This window comes from Hippoglossus stenolepis, chromosome 19, assembly GCF_022539355.2.
Source record: "Hippoglossus stenolepis isolate QCI-W04-F060 chromosome 19, HSTE1.2, whole genome shotgun sequence".
Lineage (NCBI taxonomy): Eukaryota > Metazoa > Chordata > Actinopteri > Pleuronectiformes > Pleuronectidae > Hippoglossus > Hippoglossus stenolepis.
The window spans coordinates 10,359,254-10,381,459 of NC_061501.1; the positions used below are offsets into that span (position 1 = coordinate 10,359,254).

The 22,206-nt window shown below is 42.2% G+C and overlaps 3 protein-coding genes across 3 annotated transcripts; 1 reads left to right on the plus strand and 2 right to left on the minus strand.

The window, feature by feature from the left end:
• Positions 1 to 81: 81 nt before the first annotated feature.
• On the minus strand, positions 82 to 13,691 carry LOC118098719 (E3 ubiquitin-protein ligase MARCHF6). Its single transcript, XM_035142801.2, has 25 exons — positions 13,260 to 13,691; positions 12,648 to 12,747; positions 10,223 to 10,296; positions 9,864 to 10,007; positions 9,288 to 9,360; positions 8,999 to 9,167; positions 8,629 to 8,818; positions 8,075 to 8,136; positions 7,912 to 7,944; positions 7,755 to 7,806; positions 7,562 to 7,620; positions 7,381 to 7,461; positions 7,119 to 7,187; positions 6,801 to 6,875; positions 5,210 to 5,344; positions 4,881 to 5,101; positions 4,494 to 4,631; positions 4,200 to 4,419; positions 3,205 to 3,274; positions 2,608 to 2,789; positions 2,137 to 2,271; positions 1,880 to 1,969; positions 1,314 to 1,446; positions 890 to 1,025; positions 82 to 643 (listed from the first exon to the last, which is right to left on the minus strand). The coding sequence occupies exons 1-25, from the start codon at positions 13,276 to 13,278 to the stop codon at positions 556 to 558; spliced, it is 2,748 nt and encodes a 915-aa protein (XP_034998692.1). The 5' UTR covers positions 13,279 to 13,691; the 3' UTR covers positions 82 to 555.
• Positions 13,692 to 15,836: 2,145 nt separating this feature from the next.
• cmbl (carboxymethylenebutenolidase homolog (Pseudomonas)) lies at positions 15,837 to 18,161 on the plus strand. Its single transcript, XM_035142212.2, has 6 exons — positions 15,837 to 15,934; positions 16,175 to 16,389; positions 16,513 to 16,620; positions 16,717 to 16,859; positions 16,945 to 17,036; positions 17,529 to 18,161. Exons 2-6 carry the CDS (start codon positions 16,175 to 16,177, stop codon positions 17,706 to 17,708), a joined length of 738 nt encoding a protein of 245 aa, XP_034998103.1. The 5' UTR covers positions 15,837 to 15,934; the 3' UTR covers positions 17,709 to 18,161.
• A 16-nt stretch (positions 18,162 to 18,177) lies between these two features.
• Positions 18,178 to 22,187, minus strand: cct5 (chaperonin containing TCP1, subunit 5 (epsilon)). The gene is made up of 11 exons (XM_035142210.2): positions 21,943 to 22,187; positions 21,474 to 21,534; positions 21,159 to 21,323; positions 20,569 to 20,767; positions 20,170 to 20,362; positions 19,710 to 19,859; positions 19,492 to 19,611; positions 19,181 to 19,366; positions 18,949 to 19,086; positions 18,641 to 18,821; positions 18,178 to 18,505 (listed from the first exon to the last, which is right to left on the minus strand). Exons 1-11 carry the CDS (start codon positions 22,045 to 22,047, stop codon positions 18,378 to 18,380), a joined length of 1,626 nt encoding a protein of 541 aa, XP_034998101.1. The 5' UTR covers positions 22,048 to 22,187; the 3' UTR covers positions 18,178 to 18,377.
• Between the last annotated feature and the right edge of the window lie 19 nt (positions 22,188 to 22,206).

The window sequence follows — 22,206 nt, forward strand, 5'->3', positions numbered from 1 at the left end:
CACACACACCCCCACCCCCCCCCCCACCCCCGCCGCCTGTTAAACAACAACCACATCATCACAAATGCACCAACAAAAAGATAAATTGTCAGTTTGATTTAATAAATTATACATACACTTTTAAGATGTACAATGGTCATTGCATTAATCCATCTGTCTTTTTTTTTTGGTAAGACAAAGTCTGCGTTCAAAGTATTTACACATGTACAATTATCAGGCAGCACTTTACAAAGCAAGGCATGAACAACAACAGAGATGTCGGGCTTCAAATCCAACCCTGTTACCCTCGCCCTCCTGCCTACTCCGTCAATCAGAGGGGGGAGGGGGTTACTCAGCTGTCCCATGATTATAGCACAATCTCCTCCCGTCCCACCTTTTGATGGGGGCGCGGAAGGGAATTCAAAAAATTGAACGACATCCATCAAATCCACCAACATCCACAGGAGATTCCAAAGGATTATGGTCGTAGAAAAATCAAAAGGGGTGGGGTGCAAGGTGTACACAACTTAACCGGTGCAAAAAAAAAAGAAAAGTGGTGACGAGTGACACAAGAATTTACTCCACGACAGGGATGGGGGGGGGGCTCGAGCTCGCTCTCCCGGATTTGCGCTCGTAGTTGACGAGCCTCTGGCCGACCAGGTACCTGTAAAGACAAATTATCACAACATTAACACAATGATTCTGTTTTCAGACTTTCCAGCACTGTCAGCACTTTCCAGTACTAACACTAACGTCATTATGTACTCAGAAAGTTACATGATTTTTAACATATATTCCAACTGGCACAATACAAGTTTGCACCCGATATTTTCAACTTACAAAACTGGAAAGTTGCTCTAAAATTAACATCCTCAATGTTGCAACTGTCGAACAACAAAATAGTCCTTACTTGTCGTTCTTGATGTGTTCGTAAAGGCGTTTAAACTGTCGGATCTGGAAGGACAGGATGCCGATGAGCGAGACCACCATCAGGAGGAATGGATAGATCCTCCTCTGCATTAGAATCTCCATCTCTGGGGTCACTCCTGCAACAACAATCCACAGTTATATATTGTTTCATTGAACCTCCCATTAGATCACAATGTAGTCACTGCAACAGTCATCTGAGATAAGAAGAAATGTGATAGCACTGAAAAAGTTTGTGAAAAGGATGAATCTGTAAGAAACTCATATTTTACTTGGATTATATTTACTGGTATGGTTAAGTGTGCTGCTCCTGTCTTGGTCAATTTCAGAGGTGTAATTACCAAACCAACAGGGAAAATGAAAGATTCAAACAAATGCATTTCTTACGAATCAAAATATACACTCACCGACAGCCGGCACCACTCCAGCAGCAATTACATATGGTACGCACAAGGACAGCAGCAGGACTGAGATGACTGGAGCAGCCAGTTTACGGATTATGAATTGGAGATCAATGTTGCGAATTCCATTTGCGTAAACCTGAGGGAGAAAGTTTGGATTTGTTGTAGAACGAATTACAATTGAATTGACCTGCACTGATGAGTTACTGTCTTTTAACGCAAGTAGGGGAGAAAACAGAGTGAGCTACAAAACAGAACGAATGAACATGGTTAGGATCCACTGTCGAGCTGGAGGATACAAGACCTGAGTGACGTACCATCAAAACATGTTCTCAAGGACAGACCAACCACTTATCTACTCTGCTGCTCTTCCTATGTGCTATAAATAAAGTAAATGTTGGTATACAACCACTGCAGTGTCATGATTATATTCGAGAATTAGTTTCTTATCTAGATCTTAGCAAATCTTAAAAGGCAAATTAATATTTGTTGATTACAAGAAGCACAAATTTCATCTTTAAATATATTCGTAAGATTTGACAGTTAACACAAATCTTTGATGTAAAACCCACCTGCTCAATAACAGTTTTCAACCACCACTGAGGGCCCATAAGAGTGATGGCAGCGATGATTTTGGCATGAAGCACTCCGAGAGCCCAGTCCTGAAGAGAACAAAGATCAATGGATGAATATAGAAATAAGTATGGGAATTAAAGACTCAAATGGGGGAACCCATTAACATTTCAGTAAAACAAAGTCTATAATACAGAGGAGGAAAAGAGAGATGGAAAAAGACTGACATGCTCATACAACACAGACATAATCATACCTGCCAGGGGTAGAAAAGAGGTGTTTGGTCCAGGGGAACCCTGAGAGGAGCCACAATAACCAATTCGAACAGCAGACCCAGTAGCAGCGGGATGACTCCAGCAACCAGCAGAGCAACAACCAGGGTCTTTAGAATCTGCAAAACCAAAGAGGATGTAAAATAAACACAGATATTAATGAAGCTTCAACAGATTATGAGATTAAATATGGCTGTTAAAGTTTTCATCCTTCTGGGGGCAAAACTACGGCAGCACTGGCCGAGTTAAAGACCTGAGTGGAAGCTCCAGAGTTAGGAAATTACCAATGGGCAGATGCTGGCAAAGTTTACATGTTGACTAATAAGCTTAATTAGAAACCAACCACTGCGGCCCTAGATAATCTAATGTCCAGACGGAGCGAAACCAATTACAGCACAGATCCTCTGCCCAGTCTTGGTTTTTGCCAACAACGGAGGCTGATCACTGATACTTGCCATTAGTGTCCACTCCTGGACTTTGCGGAAGATGACCGTGCGTCCCTGGGGCATCCAGGCCAACAGCACGGTGACTCCACGGATAGACAGCCAGCAAACGTACAGGCCACATGCCGCCGTGTACAGCTCGTGGATTTTGGAGTTTCCTGTCCAGAAGGACATCAGCCAGCGCCCGGTGAAGACTGAAACACACGGGACAAATTCTCAAGTCTAAATAAAGAGAACTATTTCAGCTTAAAATAGAGCTGCTTAAACTGCATAGACATAAACCCTGTTACACAGCCTGATCAATGCGGGACTGCCTTGCCACTCTGTATTAAAAAGGTATGAACACAGGGGTGGGGGGTGGGGGGTGGCATTGTTGTTCTGCCTTTAACCCAGAAGTGGAGGTAGTCACAGAGCTGGATCCACAACTGTGCAAAAGGCGGAGTGAGCATGGCAGGACAGACGCCCCAACTCTGTTGTGGTCCACGTCACAGCTCTATTTCTGGAATAACAGTGTGCTATTTACAGCAGGAGCTTTGTATAAAAGTGGCTATTGGCAACCCCTACAATTACTGCAGTGGTGTTGGTCCACAGAGTGAAAACACGTCTCACCTGGTAGAGTCAGACACACCAGACTGGCCACCAGCAGAGTGATGCACATGAACGCTATCAGCAACACAATCTGCAGAAAAAGAGGAAAGACATTGTAAGTGAATACGGAGCAGTAATCAAACTTTTAATCATATCTGATTATCATTACAGATTCCCTGCCAACACTGTAGAAATGTGTGCTTTCTAACCTAGAGCTGGAATATGTTGGACAAATATAACATAGAGATCACAGCCTTTAACTTCAGAAGGAGCCGTAGAATAACAAGAGTTAAGTTGTACTTCCGAGGGCGTTGGCACATTTCTAAATTTTGTGTGGTAAACCACAAATACCAAACATCTCTATTTGCTCTTTCTTAAAAGCATAACCAGGCTATGGAAGAAAATCCTACTCTTTCTGTTTCATTCTCAGTTATGACTGATAATAAGGCACTAAATTAATGTTAGTTTTATGCAGTAACAGTTAAAAAAATACTAATTTGAACCCTTTTGAATCCATCTGCCTGCCAGCACATCCTTGAGTGCTACACTAACTATAAATTAAGAGGGTGTTGCCCATTCCCAGCAGCCAAAGTAAAACATGCAACGAATCTCCCTTTTATAGCTTTTTCAATGTCACACAAAGAAATGACATGGAGAAGTACTTTGGGACCACGTGGTTTTGCAGCCTAGAGTAACCAAAGGTCCAAATGTTGGCTGCATGCCTCTGAGACATTGATTGTAGTGGCCCGCCACAGTTTACTTTGTCCCACCAGATTCATAATGAACTGAAAATATCTTTACACCACTCTGTTTCCCATACATAGATTTATTGGTGGCGGCCGGCCACGATATCAACACTGACCAGCATATATTGATTTTCTTTTTCAGTTTCAGATGTGTATGATCTCAGTGCATTGATTCGCTCTGGCTCTACTTGTCCCACAAAACAGTAACACAACATAAATGTCCCCTGAGCCTGCGCCAGAAACTGCAGCGGTAAATTATCAATGTCTCACCCTGAATGGGAAGCGAAGGGGTCGGTGGTAGGGCTGGAAACCTACTGGTCCCCCTTGTTGCAGGATGGCCTGATGGGCTGCATGTAGGCCCTCGCCAACAGCAGGGGCAGGGTTGTTATTGTTGTTATGGTGACCGGGGGGAGGATTATTATTGTTGTTGTTCACAGGCTGGTTGGCATCATTGTCGTCCTGCTCCCCGAGGAGGTAGGAGTGAAGGTCTCTGCGAAGGCACAGAGTCAGTTACAGGCAGCCAACATGAAAAGATATGTTAAGTTGTATTTATACTTGACTTACAATAAATATCCAGCACTGACTGTCCAGGCTCTGACCAGGCCTTTGAGCCACTGCCGAGTGTGTCCCTGCTCCAGTAGAGCCGGCAGCACAACCTGAAGTAATAATAGCTCCAGAGACAGCTCGCTGACCGGGGCGTCGCTGCGGGAAAACAGGTGGACAGGGTCAGACAAACACATTTGAACAGTGTGTGGACCAAGGCATGAACCATACGGTGGCACGGAACACTTGAGATCTTTTTTCAAAAATCAGCCTGCATAGAAAACAGTTTTGTTAAGTTATATACAGCAGATGCTCAAATGGATAAATCACTACAAATGTAGTTCAAAGCAGTAGCTTTTACACAGATTATTGCCAAGTGACCTATAATTTTGTTATGCCTATAGTTACCTGTAGAGCATGACATTGTATGGCAGGAAGGTGGGCAGCAGTAATTTAATCAGCCTGATGGGCAGCCACAGCATGAGCAGCACGATCGAACCAAACACCACCACGGATAGGATGAACCGCCGCAGGTGACGGTAGATGGGCAGATGAATCATCTCCTGCACCGGGTTGAAATCGGGGTCATTGAGGTTTCTCAGAAACCACAGCACTCCGGGCCTCAGCACCTGATGAACAAACGACAAGTTTGACAACAAGCTAAGTTTCTTTTTATATTTGGATTTTCAAGTATCAACAGAAGAAACTGAACCGTCAACAAACATTTTGTCGTTTACCTCTCTCAGTAGGAGGATGAAAGAAGCAAAGTAGAAGACGTAGACCATTCCCACAAGCCAGTGCAGGAACATGGTGGTGCCAGGGGCTGATTTAAAACTCAACTCTCTGTCTTTCAGTGAGGCATCAAACATCTCCTGCAGGAAGAAGAAAGTAAATGTTAGATACAGAAAGCATCAATTCATATTCAGCATCGATTCATATTCAGCATCGCTTCGAGGACGATGCTTTTTAATGACTTGTCTTGGCCCGATGAATGCACAGTTTAGATGATAAATCATGTTACAAAAAATAAAAAGACTATCATTTTCTGACAGTACACGCAGGAAGAAGTTTGTCTAATTTGCCACTTGTCAGCATCAGAGGCTCCTTTGAATTTGTGGGACAAATTGAAATGATAAAAATAGCTTATTCCACACAGTCCATTTTTCGCCCCTTTTTATTATTTTCACAGGTTAACAACTACAGAGCAGGAGGGATGTGGTTCCCTGCTGCTGTGAAAGTGGCTCCATCTGTTCTGAGGCAGGTTGAAAGGCTCAGGACAAGTTTAGGAAAACATATGGACTGATTTACATCGAGCAGCACTGGGGACAAGCTCAAGTGGCAGCTGTGGGTGGAGAAGGACTTGGTGTGTTTGACATTGTGCCAGTAAGCATCAAAAAGTGCAAATCAACTCAGACTTAGGTTGCATTAGACATGCACTGAAGTCCTGCCATTTTCCGTAAATTTTCCAGCGAATGTCCGAGTTAGCTGAATCCAACATTTTCCAGAATATTTCCTGCCAACTCTCTAGTAAAATGTCTGGAATATGTCAGAGTGAGCTCTTGTGAGAATACAGCAGGGAAATTCAAAGTGAGCGAGTGGGCATGTTGATGTTTCAAACACGCGATGGACGCAAAACTGAGAAAAACAAACAAGATCAAAACAAAATCAAAATTTCTTTGGATTAAGGAGGTGCCATTACAGGACGCTGTCGAAGACGTCCACTTGGGAAGATTACGTGGTTTGAGAGCTTTTTGTTGTAAGGGCCAACGCCGGTGTTGATGTGTTGTAAACAAAAAAATCTTGCTTTCCACAGCAGAATTTATACTTCATGTCCTGTCTCCTGCATGATCAACCCAGCAGCCCCTGGCCTGAATTTTAAGGACATTTTCCTATTTTATCTTGCTTCGTTCTTCAAATGCGAAAGAGAAACTCCAGAAAATGCCCGGACCCAATTTTGCGGATATTGTCTGGAGTTCATGTTTGATATCAGCTTCAGAGACAAGGAAAGTGAGAGCAGCAATGCAACCTTGTCAAAAGCCACTTCAATAGTTATCTGACAGATGCCTACACAGGGTAGACATCACTACTTTCATTTCAGTAAATCAATAAAGACGAAGCATCCACTGAATTTACATAAGCAGAGACAAACTTAGAAAAGGATGCTATCACTGTCTCTGAGGAGGAACCATTTCCAGCTATTAGTAGCTATGGATGCTATTTTATGACAATATTTCTCATTATAAAATACAGGACTATATCTGAAACAATAAAAATGTAAACGTTTGACCTTAACATTGCCACAACACAAATTACAGTTCGGAGTCTTACTAAAGAGCAGATGTCAAGCCACCAGCCGCAGATGAGTGGAAACACACCGATCTCCACAACAACCAGCAGAGAGACCTGTAATGGAAACAGAAACATGTCTCAAGGCCATCCTAACCCTGCAACCATATTAGACATTTATCTGATTATTTCTGAGTCACACTGTGATAAATTATTTCTATATCCCTCAGTCTGTGAGTGTGATTGCACATAAAATGTAATTCAGTGTTTTGTTCAGGTTGTAAATCTCAGTGAGAGAATACTTCTGTGTGTATTTTCACTGAGCTACACAAAACAGACGTTCAGGTAAGGCGTGGTTACCTTGACAACGATGTAGCAGACTCCCAGGAGACGCCGGGAGCGCTGGAACCTGACCAGAGCAGCCATTCCCTGAGACAGCCATTAAGGATCGATAATAACAGTTTACACACACACGCGCACACACGCACAAAGCTGCACACATAAATAAATTCAATGTGCAATGTCAGGCCCTGTAATATTTTGTGTGCCTACAAACAACGGAATTCTCTTAGGTTCTACATTTCAGTAGAGAACAGGGTATTCGAGTTTGGCGGAAGGATACATGACAGAGAATGAGCGTCATGGCCAGCAGGATGTAGCCCACAATTGTTGTGATTAAACCCTCGAAATGAGAGGCTTGGACCTGCGGAAAAGTACAAAGTAGACAATAAATTGAAAGTATAGTTAATTGAATGTGTTATTACACTACACAATAAGTTTAATTGATGAAAGTATATTCTTACATATTCCTCAAAGCCAAGACCAACAACGGAGAAGTGCCCGATGTGGTATGGACAAAACGCTGAACGAAGAAAAAGAGGAAAAGTTGTGACAGTGGCATAAACTTAATTGCCAGAATTACATAATAACAAATAAGAGTTTAAGTCTGTGATTTTGGTAAAACAAAAAGGACCAGGACCAAACAGCCTTACTCACCAAAGACTAGGATGAAGAGTGTGTTGAGAGACACTACCCAAAACACATGCTCCTGCAAGACAAAGACATAATCATCAATAAGTGAGATTTTCCACTTTACATTCCTCATACAAAAGTGAAGTTAATATAAATGACAACTACGCATTTAAAGACTTACCAAAAATACCAGTGAACCATCCAGTCCAAGCATCTACAAGGGAAATTGAAGGAATGCAAGTGTTGCGTTTGCAAGGATGTTTTACACAGATAGTTAAAGTTACTGATTTTGGTTTGTGTGTACTCAGGCTGATCAGTCACGACATGTAGATATGAAGAATTACCCTTTCCCAGGTGAGCTCCTCGGCTGCTCTGTCCCACTCCAAGGCGTTCCAGTTCATGTCATCTGCAGGGACAGAAATTTAAATTATTTAAATTATCCAACTTGACACGTAAAAAGTATCTATATAAACAGCACATCAGTGAGCTCATGTAATTTAATATCATTCTAAAATGATTTCTAGCTATATCTTCCTGCTCGTCACCTTCATTGTGTTCATCTGGTCTGATGTTTTTGAGCTGGCTTTTAGAACAAAGGCAGAAACATGTTATTTAACAAATGCTGCTACTGTTATTTACGCCGCTCTGGGAAATTCGGTGAGTGCAAAACCATCTATTGTGAGACTTTTCCATTGTATTCCTTTAGCTGCAGTGACACAGTCCATTAACCATGGTAAAACAAAGCAACAAAAGTGGTTTCACAACCTTAAGTCTTAAAGTCCTAAAATTAACGTTATTTATAAACTGACTCTTCAAATTTCAGTGCTGACTAAAATGAGCTAAATCTGCCAGGAAAAAAAAGGCTTCAGCGGAAACTCTGACAGCTCCATTGTCTAACCTTGTGCTCCATTGTTGGGGTCTGCGTCTTCAGCAGCTGCTCCCTCCTCTTCCTCCAGCTCTGGGTCATCACCTTGGTCTGGAGGGACATCGGGGGGCTCAGGCTCTGCCTCATTCTGGGCTGGGGGATCAGCAGGGGCCGGCGGGGCTGCGGGGGGCTCATCTGGGGCTCCCTGACCTGCAGCTTGTGCCTGAGGATGAGAGAGAAGGATAAAGGAATTTTATATAGGGAGATGACAGTATGGGGGATTTTGTGTGTATATGTGTGATTAAGATGATTTAGATGTATGAGATATTGTTGTATATGGTGTTTTTACTTTTTTGTTAATGAAATAATGACTGGCTAATTGGCAATCAGTCAAACAATGCACCTCATTGGCTTGTCCAGCAGCATTAGGTGGTGGCGGATGGTGCTGCTCTAACCACTGGGGTGCGCCACCGTGGACTATCTGCTCTCGGAGCCACACCAGACTGATGAACGCACACAGGGTGCAGGTGACAACAAAGCAGCCCTGAAGACAATCTGCAAGCAGGTTCTCTCTGCAGGAACAAACAAAAACACTGATGAGGAGACATGAAGAGAATATACGTGTAGAACACAGTTGCATTAACATGATGTCTTTAAGTGTATTGCTGAAGAACAATCGTGTCGTCACTCACGTAGAGAGCATGTCCAGTGGCAGTGTCAAAAGTGAGCTCACAGAGCCGGTAAACAGACACTTGTAGATGCGACCTGAGGCAAAGAGACCAGACAAATTAATCAGTGTCGTTCCCAATAAGGATTAAAATGTTTAAAACAGCACTAAAACAACCGACATAATGTATAACAATATAATCCATTATTTGTATATTTAGTACTACGGGGGTTTAAATAGCTTGTGTAGCTTCTCATAATTATCTTGATAAACATGAGCTAATGCGAAAAAGTTTATGACATGGTGATGTCATCAATAACTTTGGTAGGTTACATTTAATGTGTCAACATACAGCATCATGGGCATTTGATTCAAAATCAATAACAAGTGAAATGCAACCTTACCATAAAATATTAAGCCATTATTAGTTAAGTTATTATGTGCATTTCATCAATAGTAGTGTATGAATGCTTAAGTTACATGTTCACAGTGATTTTGACCTTTGACCACCAAAATCTAATGTTCATTCTTGATTCAACTAGATTATCTCAAGTAATAATCTGTTTATCTCTGCATTTCTCTGTGTGTGTGTACTACTTACATGCAGTGAGAGGAACGACCCCCAGCCATGCGAAGGCCACCAGTGTGTAATGGAACCAGTAGCGGATGGCCGTACCCACGCTGGTCAGCAGGCCGGCACAAATGTCCTGTATGGGCAGCCGTGAGGGCATGTCTGGGGAGTAGACTGAAGAGGAAACAGGGACAAAGTGAACAAGAGACATTCAAATAATGTTCTCTGTGCGACAATGTTCTGTTTACAACACTGGAAGTTGTTCATATTATCCAAAATAGTGTCTTAGCAAAAACGCTGATTCTCCAAATGAAACAGTCATTTATAAAGCTTAAAGCATTTTTATTTTTTTTATTGAAGTGGATGATCCATCAATGCCACAAACTTACTTGGTGTGAAAGCAAATCTGTGCTTGCATAATTCACAGTACTCCTTCCTGCTATGCTTCAGCCACTGGACCAAACTGTAAAACAAAATGAATAACGTGAGAAGAAGTGAACGGTCTGACTTTGCATTTTTATGTTTCCTCACATATAGTTTCTGAGCCTGAAGAAACGTTTCTCACACAGCCACACACATCACACTCTGGTTTATAGTTGTTTGAGGGGGGGATCGGAAAGCCAATCAGGGCTCTATTTAATTTACACACTGTATATTTCTGAGCTGACATGTGTTTCTATGTTGGCCAAACAAATACCATCCTGGCATTTTGTAAGATAAACTAAACTGAGGGATTAACAGTGGGGTTATGTAAGTGAGTCATTACATCAGCGGATTCAAAACACATATGGCATTAGACCTACACAGACTCCAGTTATACGTCAATTTTAAATTCAACTCAACTCACATCATTCAAGGTTCAACTGACGGAAAACTGAGCTATCTGTGGGACACTGGTCATAAGATGTTGAAGTGCAGCTAAACAAAATCCAGACAAACTGTAACACTAATGATTCTATAAGTCTGTGAAGACAGTCATTTGTTTAATAACCCAAATGTCCCTGAGTTACCTAAAGAGTTATTGTTGTACAACACAGATTATTACAGTTCCTTCCTGGTGAAAACTCTGAAATTGAATAATTGATTAAGAAGTAACCTGCGACTCATTTATGGAGGAGATCTAATTAAATTGAGTCCGACATGGGATCCAGTCAAACTGTCTGATACAAATTGGGCACCCTGCTGTAGGGATTTTGCCCACCTGCTATTTTAAGGTGTTTAAGGTTTAAGGTGAGTAAGTCCTGTCCACATATAACTTGATAAGAGTGCTGACCGTGGCATTATAGATGATACAATTTTAGTAAAGTGTGTCTGCTACCAGAGATTTGTTATGTTTTGTCCGTATATCTAAGCATAGCTAAATTTAACATTCCATACACTGAGCAATACAATCCAGACACAAAAGGTTGTTATTCTAATATGGACACAGACTGAGGTTCAACTGTTCCCTCAGAACAATCCAGACCGGGCCTTTGCTTCTGACTAGAGATTTCCAGCCAACTGACCTCTCTTGTAACAATTGACGCTCACACACACTTGACACATGAGACAAAGCACGGTCACCATAGTACCGGCAGGAGCTTGTATTGTTTTCACCATTCTAATACCACACCTAAAGCCAGTAATCTGGGATCCTATGTAACCTGGATGTAATAGAGGAAACTCTACTCTGCATCCATTTCCTGATTCTTATATTACATGCAACCACTTTTGTACTAATGATAACGGACCGCCTGTACTCCAAGTTATACAATTTCTCAACAACCACCTCCACATAACAAAACCTAATCTCTTTGAAAAAAGGAAATCCCTGTTTCCAGATTAAGTTGGATTTTCAAATCAAGTGACATTATTTACACTAAACGGTTGTAATCTGATTATAACCCTCTTTGATCAGCAGTCTAATTATAGGAACATACATGTTTACACAGATCCTGCTTTCTTTCTTTTTTAGAACACAGGATTTAAAATAACCCGGCCAACAAAGATTTCTTTTGAAGAAACTACATAGTCTCTTAAGAAGCTGGGCTCATGTGCATTGAGAATAACCACTGTGGAAAATAAATATTGGAAATATGGGAAGCATCATTCTGTGTTTTTTCCCCGCAATAATCGACTGCAACAAATGCATTTAACACATAAAGTTGAGTGAAACTTTCATTATCAGTTCTACACAGTCGATCTTCATTACAACTGTATGGGAATACTAGATTCTAAATACACCCAGTTCACTTTAAGGAGAGGGTAAGAGGGAGGTAAATGTAAACTAGAGGTTTGAAGTAACAAAAGCAACATGTGTACACAGTGTCCCACCTCAGGCAAATTACTCGCATTAGTGTCAATAGTGAGCGACACTGCAGAGAGAAAGCTGTCGGCCTCAGGAACAAGCTAGATCTTGCTCTGCAGGTCGCTCAGTAACTTTTAAATAACGGCAGCAAAGCTGATGCATTTCTTTTTTAAACAAGATTATCTCCATGCACGTGTCTTATCTAAATATTTAATATGTTGAGGTTTTATTGATTTCAACATTGTTTTTTTACTTATTTGATCATTGATTTTAGAGTTTAATATTCTCTTCCCTTCAGGGCTCAGACTTTACTTATGTGCTTCATACACTATGATGTATTTTGAGAGTGTGTTCGCAGGTTTTTCTTGTGTCGATGTTTGGGTGAGCTCGCAGGGACAAATTCCAGTCAGCTCTGTGATGTGGCAATATATTATTCAGTCTTGCATCTTGAGAATCAGGGGTAGCTGCAGAGTCACAATAATAATAAACAGCTGTCAAACTGGAGGACACAGCCAAACCACACTTACCATTCCTGGTGGATGAACTTGATACTGCCAGTGCAGACACAGGGGTGGTACAGGGGTTTGTCCGAGGTCCCCTCAGAGCGGCACACGCGACAAATATCAGCTTCACAAACAAACAAAACAAACACATAATGTGAGCGAGTACAGCCATCACCAATAGAAAACAAGAGCCAGATGTGCTGACACGTGCAGTGGGTGTGGGGACTGGGGTGTGTTGACAGACAGGCTCATGGTTGTGGATGCAGGAATTTCATTTAGAGGCTTAACATAGCTGAGGTTAGACACCCAGGTGAGCAGGGTGTATAGAGCTAAATTACTAAGCTTATATACGAGCCTACACACCAGGAGACTGATGACATCATCACTAACCCCTGGGTCTCTTTTACTACACAACTGCTGTTTGACCAAAATGCTCAGCTGCTTTAAAACAAGCTTTAACAACCCCCCCATGTTTCCCAGGCTATGCTATCCAGCTAACTCCCCCTCTAGCAGGCCAGCACAGCAGTGGTGCTGCTGCTGCTGCTGCTTCTCTTGGATGCACTCGCGATGCTAATGCTAGCTAACCGCCAGCTGGGAGCTGACTGCAGCACACACTTCCCCCCCCCGGTAGCTTACCTTCCTCGGCCGTGTCCATGATGTTCGCTAAGCACCGGTCACCGTATCTTCAGAGAGCGCCGCCTTCAGCGAAACCCATCCACGACGCCGTCGGTTATCGTTCAACTAGCTGCGTTAAGCTAGCGAGACGAGCGAATCCTTACGTGTCGGAGGCATTGACAATCATAAAATGGTTTCCCCCCGCAGACTGACCACTAGCGGCTCGCCGCGTCGTGTCCTCTCACATCCAGTCTTGCGTTCGGCCGCCAGCCGCACAGGGTGTATCCTCTCGGTGCGTCGTTATATAACGTGGAGCGCTCCGCCTGGGAGACGGTGCATCCCTCCGTGTCGCTGCAATGACAGTTTGAAGCCCGGAGACAAATGGCTAGCTGGCTAACGCATGCGCTAACGTCACTGCTAGCCGCTGTCACAACAATTTGGCTTTGCGACAGTGGTTCGATTTTTTTTTACCCTTTACGGCAGGGACACAACAACCGTCACGTGGTAAATGGGGGGGCAGGCCGTGATTCCCACTGATACTTTGGATATTAAAACACCAGAGGCTTTGTTTTTAAACACATTAAAATCGTTTATCTACATCGACACAAGAGAAAATGTTTTTATTTACTTTCTGATGCTTCTAGAAACTGTGTTTATCGACTGTGGGTGACAGAGGTCCATTCATATCGAACAGCGACACCTGCAGGAGGATACCTGACCCAACAACTTCTTTACATAACACGAGACTTGCACCTGCGACCCTGACACAGGAGTCGATGTGGAACAAAAGTTTGATGCACTATTTTACAGGCCTTTTTTATGGTTTAGGTATTTTTTTTTCTACATAAACAACCAGTTGTTGTTGCAACATTTTGTGTTGCAACAACATAGATAAGCTACGTGTTTTTTTCCCTCTTTGGCAGTTTTGCAAGGTGCTTCTTTATCTGTTACTATAAGATAAGATAGATAAAATAATCCTTTAATCGTCCCACAATGGTGAAATTTGCAATATTACAGCAGCAAGAGTCAAACATAGGCATCAGTGGGTAATACTATGTAACATGTAATACTTACGTTTAAGGATAATAAAACTTAAGTGTAAGGATGATACTACTTATGTGTAAGGAAATATAAAACATATAGAAGAATATGAATGGAATAAAAACTAATTTATACAGTGTAAAAACAAGAAAAACTATGTACAGTGAATGGATTGCACATGCACCATTGTATTGCACAGAATGAATATTGCACAGTTAAACCAGAGTTAAAGTTTCAGTCCTTAATGGGTGCGTGTAGTTCTACTGGGAGCAGAGCTGGTTGTACAGTCTCATTGCTGCAGGAAGGAACCATCTATCCTCACACATCAATTAAATACTAATTGCATCTGGTTTATTGTTAAACATGTGGAGGTATTTGATGTTGTTGGTCACAGGGCAAGGGGGGGTGTCAGAAAAGCACTGAGAGCAGCGTTGGTGACATTGTAGGCAATGAGTCCTCATTAGAAAATAAAAAATATATATACAGTATATACATGCTTATTAACACCAAAGATAAGGAAATTGAGGACCAGAATCATCAGGTTGAGGGGCTTAATAGGAGGTGCCGTGGCTTAGATGGTTAAAGCGCCTGTCTAGTAAACAGGAGATCCTGGGTTCGAATCCCAGCGGTGCCTTTTGAGAGGATCCCCTGAAGCTGGTATATGAAGCTGTGTTATAAATGATGAAACCTGAGGGGCCATTTTGTTTCGTCCTGAGTCACAGCAGCATGAAAACAAAGTGTGTGACTGTGACTGAAGGAGCAGATCAATACTGTTAACACACACAGAAGAAAAGATGATTAACAAGAACACACAGACACACTAAAGCCCTCTGCACCATGAACGTCCAGGACAATATCTCTTCTCATTTTAATTCTAGTTATTAGTTTATTTGCCCATGTGTGATGGTCCCAGAGCCATAATGATAGTTATTATTGTTGTCATATCTATTATTATTATTATAAACTTGGAATGACGAAACAATATAATTTGACCTAAAAAGTTCCCATTATCATACTTGTATTATTTATTATTATTATTATTATTAATATTGTTATCATTATAAATTTGGAATTAGGAGTAAGAGTAACGATATAATTTGACTTAATCTGAGGCTGCTCAGGAAACCACGTCATTCACAAAGTGCCTGTTTCTCCCGACTGTAAAGTTCCAATTATCATACCTTTATTTTGACGGTTTAATTGTACTTCCGGTTCACTCCACGTTGATTTCTGACAATTGTGGAGTTTTCAATTCACAAGGATTTTTTTTAATTAAAAATTACACCAAACCAAAGACTTGCCTTATATTTATCACGTGATCTTCAATGTTTATAGACATTGCAAAAAAATGTTTGCGTAAGCTACCTTTCATACCTTTTTTGTAACATAAAAAAAAGCTTTAATGACGATTATTATCAGCTATAACAATATATTCGGAAAAGACAGCACTGGTATTTTTAAATGATAACCATCCAACTCCTCATTGTATCGGGTGCTTTGAAAAAACGTTCAGTTGAAACTTATTTTGAAGGTCACATCTGGATTCTCATTAACTTCTTGACAGGAGCTTTATAAACAACGAAGTCCAGCGTCAGGCTGCAACTTTTCCAGTTCTACCAAACCAGAGGGTCATCGTATAAAACTCTGTCAATACGGTAAGCCGTGTTTTTGATCTATATTTAGATTTTAAAATACAAATTGAATGTTAAAATTCTTCAAAACTTCAAAACTGCTGGAAAATGTCCCAGAGCTGCGGTGTAAAATGCTTTGTCATCATGACTTGAATGCACAGAGAAATCTTTTAGCTGAGTGTGTGTCCAGATCAGACCCATGTTTCTTCCACCTCTCTCTGTGTGTGTGTGTGCGTGTGTGTGCGCGTGCGTGCGTGCGTGCAGATGGCAAACGAAGCCAGGCCCTGCCCCTGTGAAATCGGAGACCGGATTGAATACGGAGGTCTTGGCCAGGAGCACCAGATTGAGCACCTTCAAGCTTATGTGGTCAAACCAGCCACTGCATCTGACAAGGCCGTCATAGTCATACAGGACATCTTTGGATGGCAGCTCCCCAACACCAGATACATGGCTGACATGCTGGCTGCCAATGGATACATGTATGGAAAAGTTCATGGAAAAGAAAAGCTGCATAGAGAGAGAAGCTCAGGTCACATGTAGACTGATTGAGCAGGTTCACTATTAGGCTTTTGTGAATATGATCTCCTCCTCTGTCATTGCAGAGCTGTTTGCCCAGACTTCTTTGTTGGGAAGGAGCCGTGGAATCCATCTGATGACTGGTCCACATTTCAGGCGTGGCTTCAAGACAAGAAGCCAACAAACATAAACAAGTAACTAAGCATTGATGCATTTGTTTGTAGTTTTAGTTTATCACACAGCTGATGTTCCAGTGGGATGAGGATTTCTGAGTGATATGTCCTTTCCAGAGAGGTGGATGCGGTGCTGAGGTTCCTGAAGGAGCAGTGTGGGGCCAAACACATCGGAGCGGTGGGCTTCTGCTGGGGAGGGGTCGCCACACATTACCTGGCCATGCAGTATCCAGAGGTCAGAGCTGGAGTGTCGTTCTATGGTGCGTCCCTGCTACGCGGTGGTTAATTCAGTGTACGGAGGGAAGGCAGCATGTTGAGATGATGGTCTTATGTGATGCTGTGCAGGGATTGTCAAAGAGAGGGAGGACATTTATGAGCTGAAGTTTCCCACTCTGTTCATTTTTGGAGACAAAGACCTCGTCATCCCACTGGATCAGGTGAGTACGCATTAAGCTTTTATACACACTCTATACTTTAACCTGCCTAATGTCAGAGCAGCAACACACATATGTTAAAAATATATAAATACATGTTAAAATACTCGAGCCCAACTGACGTCGTGACTGCTAGAAATGTTATAGGCTTATTTTACAGAAGGCAGAAATGTTTTGCTTTTATTTTAGAATTTTTATGTCAAAACGTTTTTCCTTTATTCCAGTTCTACATAATTTGTTTTATATTTTTTATTATATAGTTATTCATAAGGTTTGTGGCTTAACTATAAAATATCAAGCCTTAATGACATTTCTTTGTCATAAGGGTTTGTTAACATCTCAGGAATCATTGGTAATTTTATTTTAATATATTTTTTACTCCCTAATATTGGTCTTGGCCCACAAAAAACCCTGTCAGTCTGGCAGTATGAAATACTCCACCACAAAATCTCACTCGATACAACAACCATTGCTTACATCTTTTTTACTATTCAGGTAGGAGTCCTTGAATCCAAGCTGAAGGAGAAATGCACAGTGGATCATCAAGTGAAGATCTTTCCTGGTCAGACTCATGGGTTTGTTCACCGCAAGAGAGAGGACATCAACCCCTCAGACAAACCCAGAATCCAAGAGGCCAGATCGGACATGCTCAACTGGCTCAACAAGTACATGTAGATGGAGGGTGGGGGACCTGCACACTGGAGTCGGTTACTTGTAACAAAAGAGGCACGGAAGCAACTGGTGCCTTTAATCCCATTTCTACTCATAGTTTACCAGCTTTCATGGGATAAAAAGATGTAATATTAAACCATTTTGAGTGAGGTGATTTAAATTTGTTTGGTTGTTGGCATTCCAGATATTTTCAAATCCAGGCGATGTCCGTATCTTTAGATACTAATAAATTATGATTTTGAAAGGATATGTGAATAAAATATACATGTAATTTTTTAGCCAAAATATGTGATGTACTTTTACCAGTTGGAAGCTGTATGATGACATTACACTATCTTCACATAAGAGTGTATTCAATCATTTGTAGAATGTTCCTGGTGAGCCAAAGTTTAGTAATTTTGTTTTATAAAACATGATGTAAACCTTAAATAAAACTTCAGGGGCTTGAAAACAGAACAGCGGAGTCGGTTCATTTCAACAGACCAAGATTTTAATGGTACGAATTTTTAACGTTACGATTACAGCTTGAACATTTTGTATCAAATGATAAATAGCAGTATGCAGTGCGGTTTGGACATGGTGCTCTGGGGAAGTGCTTAACACCTCTAAAATAGCACACGCATCAACAAGCGTTACAGGGCACAGCCGAGCCTTGTGACGTTCAGGAGTTCTTTAGTCCTCGCTCTCCCCCTGGCTTCGGATGTCGTCGATCTTAAGGATCATCTTTACCACCTGAGTAGCCAGCAGGATCTGCTGCTTCTTGCCGATCAGGGTCTCGATCACATGTTGGTGCTTCATGTCTGTGTGGGGAAAAAAGGAAGTGATTCACTAAGTCATGTCACTCTGCTTTGACACCAAAACGCAGCATCGCCATTGTGCTAATCCATCAGGTTGGAATAAAAAGGTAAATACTCTAAGATCCTTGTATTCCTTACCATTGGTGTTGTTATTCAGACAATCGATGCCGAGGAATGGGTTGTTCTCTTTGACCTGTCTGGCTCTGATCTCTGTCATGTTCTGGATAGGGTTCAGCCCACTGTTCTCTGCCAATGCCATTGGGATTACCTCTAGCGCATCAGCAAACGCCCTCATGGCATACTGTTCCAAAGATGGACACTAAAAAGGAGCAGAAGTTGAAAGATTGTATCAGCAACACGAGAATCATCATATATATATTTCAATAGTAAGAGTAAATACTTTGAAAGTCATATGATTTTTGTTTTGTCATGTTTGTGCTTCTTACTTTGTCTGCAGCCTGGTTGACAGCCAGGGCACATGCAATCTCTGAAGCTCCTCCTCCGTACACAACACGGTTATCTCTGACCAGGTTGCGAATGACACACAGAGCATCATGGAGCGCACGCTTGGCCTCTTCAATGATCTGTCAGTGAGAAAAATAAAATAAGAGTAAACCAGGAGGGACAGAAAAACAGATATAGATACTTTAGACAAAGGCAATAGTTCAATGTGCTTACCATTTTGTTGCCTCCACGGATGAAAATGGTCACTGCCCTGGTGTTCTTGCACTCCTGGATAACCAGCATGTGATCCTTTGTAGTACCAAAGGAGATTTCCTTCACCAAACCAGCTACGCCAAGTTTCTCTGGTGTCAGCTCAGAGAACCTCGGCACGATGCGGCCTCCTGTGGCAATGGCGATCAACTGTGGAGGAACACGACAGACACTGTAAATTTAAATACTAATAATCAGGCAAATCCGTACTGTGCTGCAAATGAAAATGTTTTATTAAGAATGATGACTTCTGTCAAGTGACAAATGCCTCTCACCTCGATCTCGGGCCCTCCGACCCACCGCACGGCCGGCAGATCGTTCTGCAGCAGAAGGTGGTTGGCTTCATCATCGAAGCCCCACTGACAGATGGCCAAGGTAGCCCCGTTACTTTTGACCTAAAAGATAAATACAAGAGTAAATATTAAGATTAACCACGCGTCAGTGCAGATGTTAAGATTTCTATTTAAAGTAGCGCCGATGTTCCAGTACTAACCTGTTGGATCATCTCCGCAAACTTTTCCTTTTCATATGCCTGGAGTGCTTTGTAGTCTTCCACGGAGGTCACATCCAACTTATGTTTGGTCTTTGGCTTTGGGGGCTCAAACGGGCAGGTGAGGATAGCGATCTTAACATCTTTCAGAACCTGAGTGGTGACAAAGAACAACTGGTGTAAGATATAGAAGTCACAGTGTTGCAAGAGGAAAATGCAATTTAACTTGTAGTATTGAGCTGATGTGCTAAAAAAGCAAATAATAGCTCCCATAGGAGTTGTAGCTAATATACTGTAATTGAAGTACAGTTTAGTTTTGCCTAAATCGCTTTGCAATACATGCCTAGTATTTTGATTCACAATACTTTCTTGTTATCATAGATTTTTTATTTGTCCTTGTGTACTGCCAACTTTGTGATTCCTATGCCATCCTCTGGAGCATGAGATTTCCTTTGGCTCCTACCTTGGGCATCTGAGGGTGGCTGAACTCCTTGTCCACTACGACTCCCTTGATGAGCTGTGTGTCCTCCAGCTTGCCTCCCACCTTGCCCTCCATCTTGATCAGCTCAAAGTCAACATCCTTCCTGTCCATGTCAGCAACAGTAAGGATGGCGTTCACTGCAATCTCTGCCATCTGTCTGTGGCACCGGTTGATACTGAAAGAACAGAAAAACTATAAGGATCTGAGCTGATCTTACCTTTTGCCTTATAATGTAAATATACCCTATGAAACAGCCCCTTTTAAGTCAAGTGTAGAATTGCAATGTTTGAAAGTGAAAAAAAGTACCCGCCATGTATAAAAATTAAGTTTTTTAGTAGCCTCATAAAAACATCCCAACACTCTAGTTTCTAGAAGACTCACACTTTGGACCCCAGCGTTGTCATGGCAGTCTGAATGAGTGGTTCTCTGTTGTTGGGATCGAAGGGGAAGGTTTCTCCAATTCTGTCCAGCTCCGCAATGGCAATGACTGCAGCCTGGTCGTAACCGTCGGAGATCCTGATGGGGTGGATACCGCGGTCCAGCAGCTGCTCAGCCTGCTCAAGGAGAGCCCCAGCCAGCACTGAGGAGGAGGAGGAGGAGGGAACAAGACAATGATCAATTACAGGTGAAAAATGACGAGACAAGATCTACATAATCAGAAATTAATTTGATTTAGCATATGTCTGATGCACATTATTATGTCACTGCTGCAAGGGGCCAACAGTTTGTGCATTTATGGGAAAAATATTCCAGTGGTTCCAGTGATGTTATAACATCAAATAACTGGTATTTCCATCTATTATTGTATGATATTAGATGATCAATGGGTTAAATCATGGTCAGAACTATAAAACCATTTGTTCGCTGGAGGCATCAGCACTGAGACCCCAAGAACACCTCACCACAGACCTATAAAGCCAAATTTACACAAACAAAAGTCACAAGTCCCACTTCCTCTTTCCTTCCCGTACCAACAACTCCAGTGGTTCCATCACCAATCTCATCATCCTGGGACTTGGAGAGCTCCACCATCAACTTGGCAATCTGGTGGTCCACATCCATCATGCTGAGGATAGTGGCTCCATCGTTGGTGACGGTCACTTCTCCATCCCTGTCAACCATCATCTTGTCAAGGCCTGGATGCAAACATGGAAAGGTAGTTAGAGGAATAGTGACATGTATGAAACTTGAGAAAAAAAAATATTTCATTCATGATAAGACAAAGAAGCTCAGCATCCATCTCTGACAGCCTGATCAGAGGGAGGGGCAGGTGGGGTTTCTCTCACCATTAGGTCCCAAGGATGTTTTGAGCGTCGACGCCACCGCCTTGGCTGCCATAATGTGAGACTGCAAAAAACACAAAGTGACGCAGATGTTACGTTCAGCTGAAATTTACATCAATCTCACTCTCGATAATTACATCGAAAAGCGATGCACGATGCAGACTGCGATTGTGTACAAAGGAAATGATGCGCACCAATAATAATCATTCAGGGCACAGCCCAATGCTACATAGCAACACCCCCCGACTTGCAGAACGCACATGGGCCGCATGTTAGCATGATTTGCTAATTCCCTAAACTAATGCTACTGATTTTCACCAGCATCCTAGCTTGTCATTAAGATATATACTTAAGAATCAAAGATGACAGCATGTACCACGTCGGCTTACGCGTTAGGTGCTTAGCGCCATGCGACTAATAGCAAGTTAGCAACATGCTAACCATCATGCCACAGTTAGCTAGCCCATTGTACCTTAAGTGCGTCAATGCCCGAGAGCCGTGTCTTCTTGTCCTGGTCTTTAATGATGATGAAAGGCCTCCCATACTCATCAAACGCCAATGTCCCCATACTGGACATGTTGACTGGTGGATGCGGCCACTAAACAAGAGTTTAACTGGTAAAACTACGATGTTTAATGGTGGAGATCCGGAGTGTGGCTAAGCTAACCGCCGCACTGGTCTGCCGGCGACTTCTGGAAGACTCCACGGGCGGGGAGGGCGGAACCAAGTAGTGTGA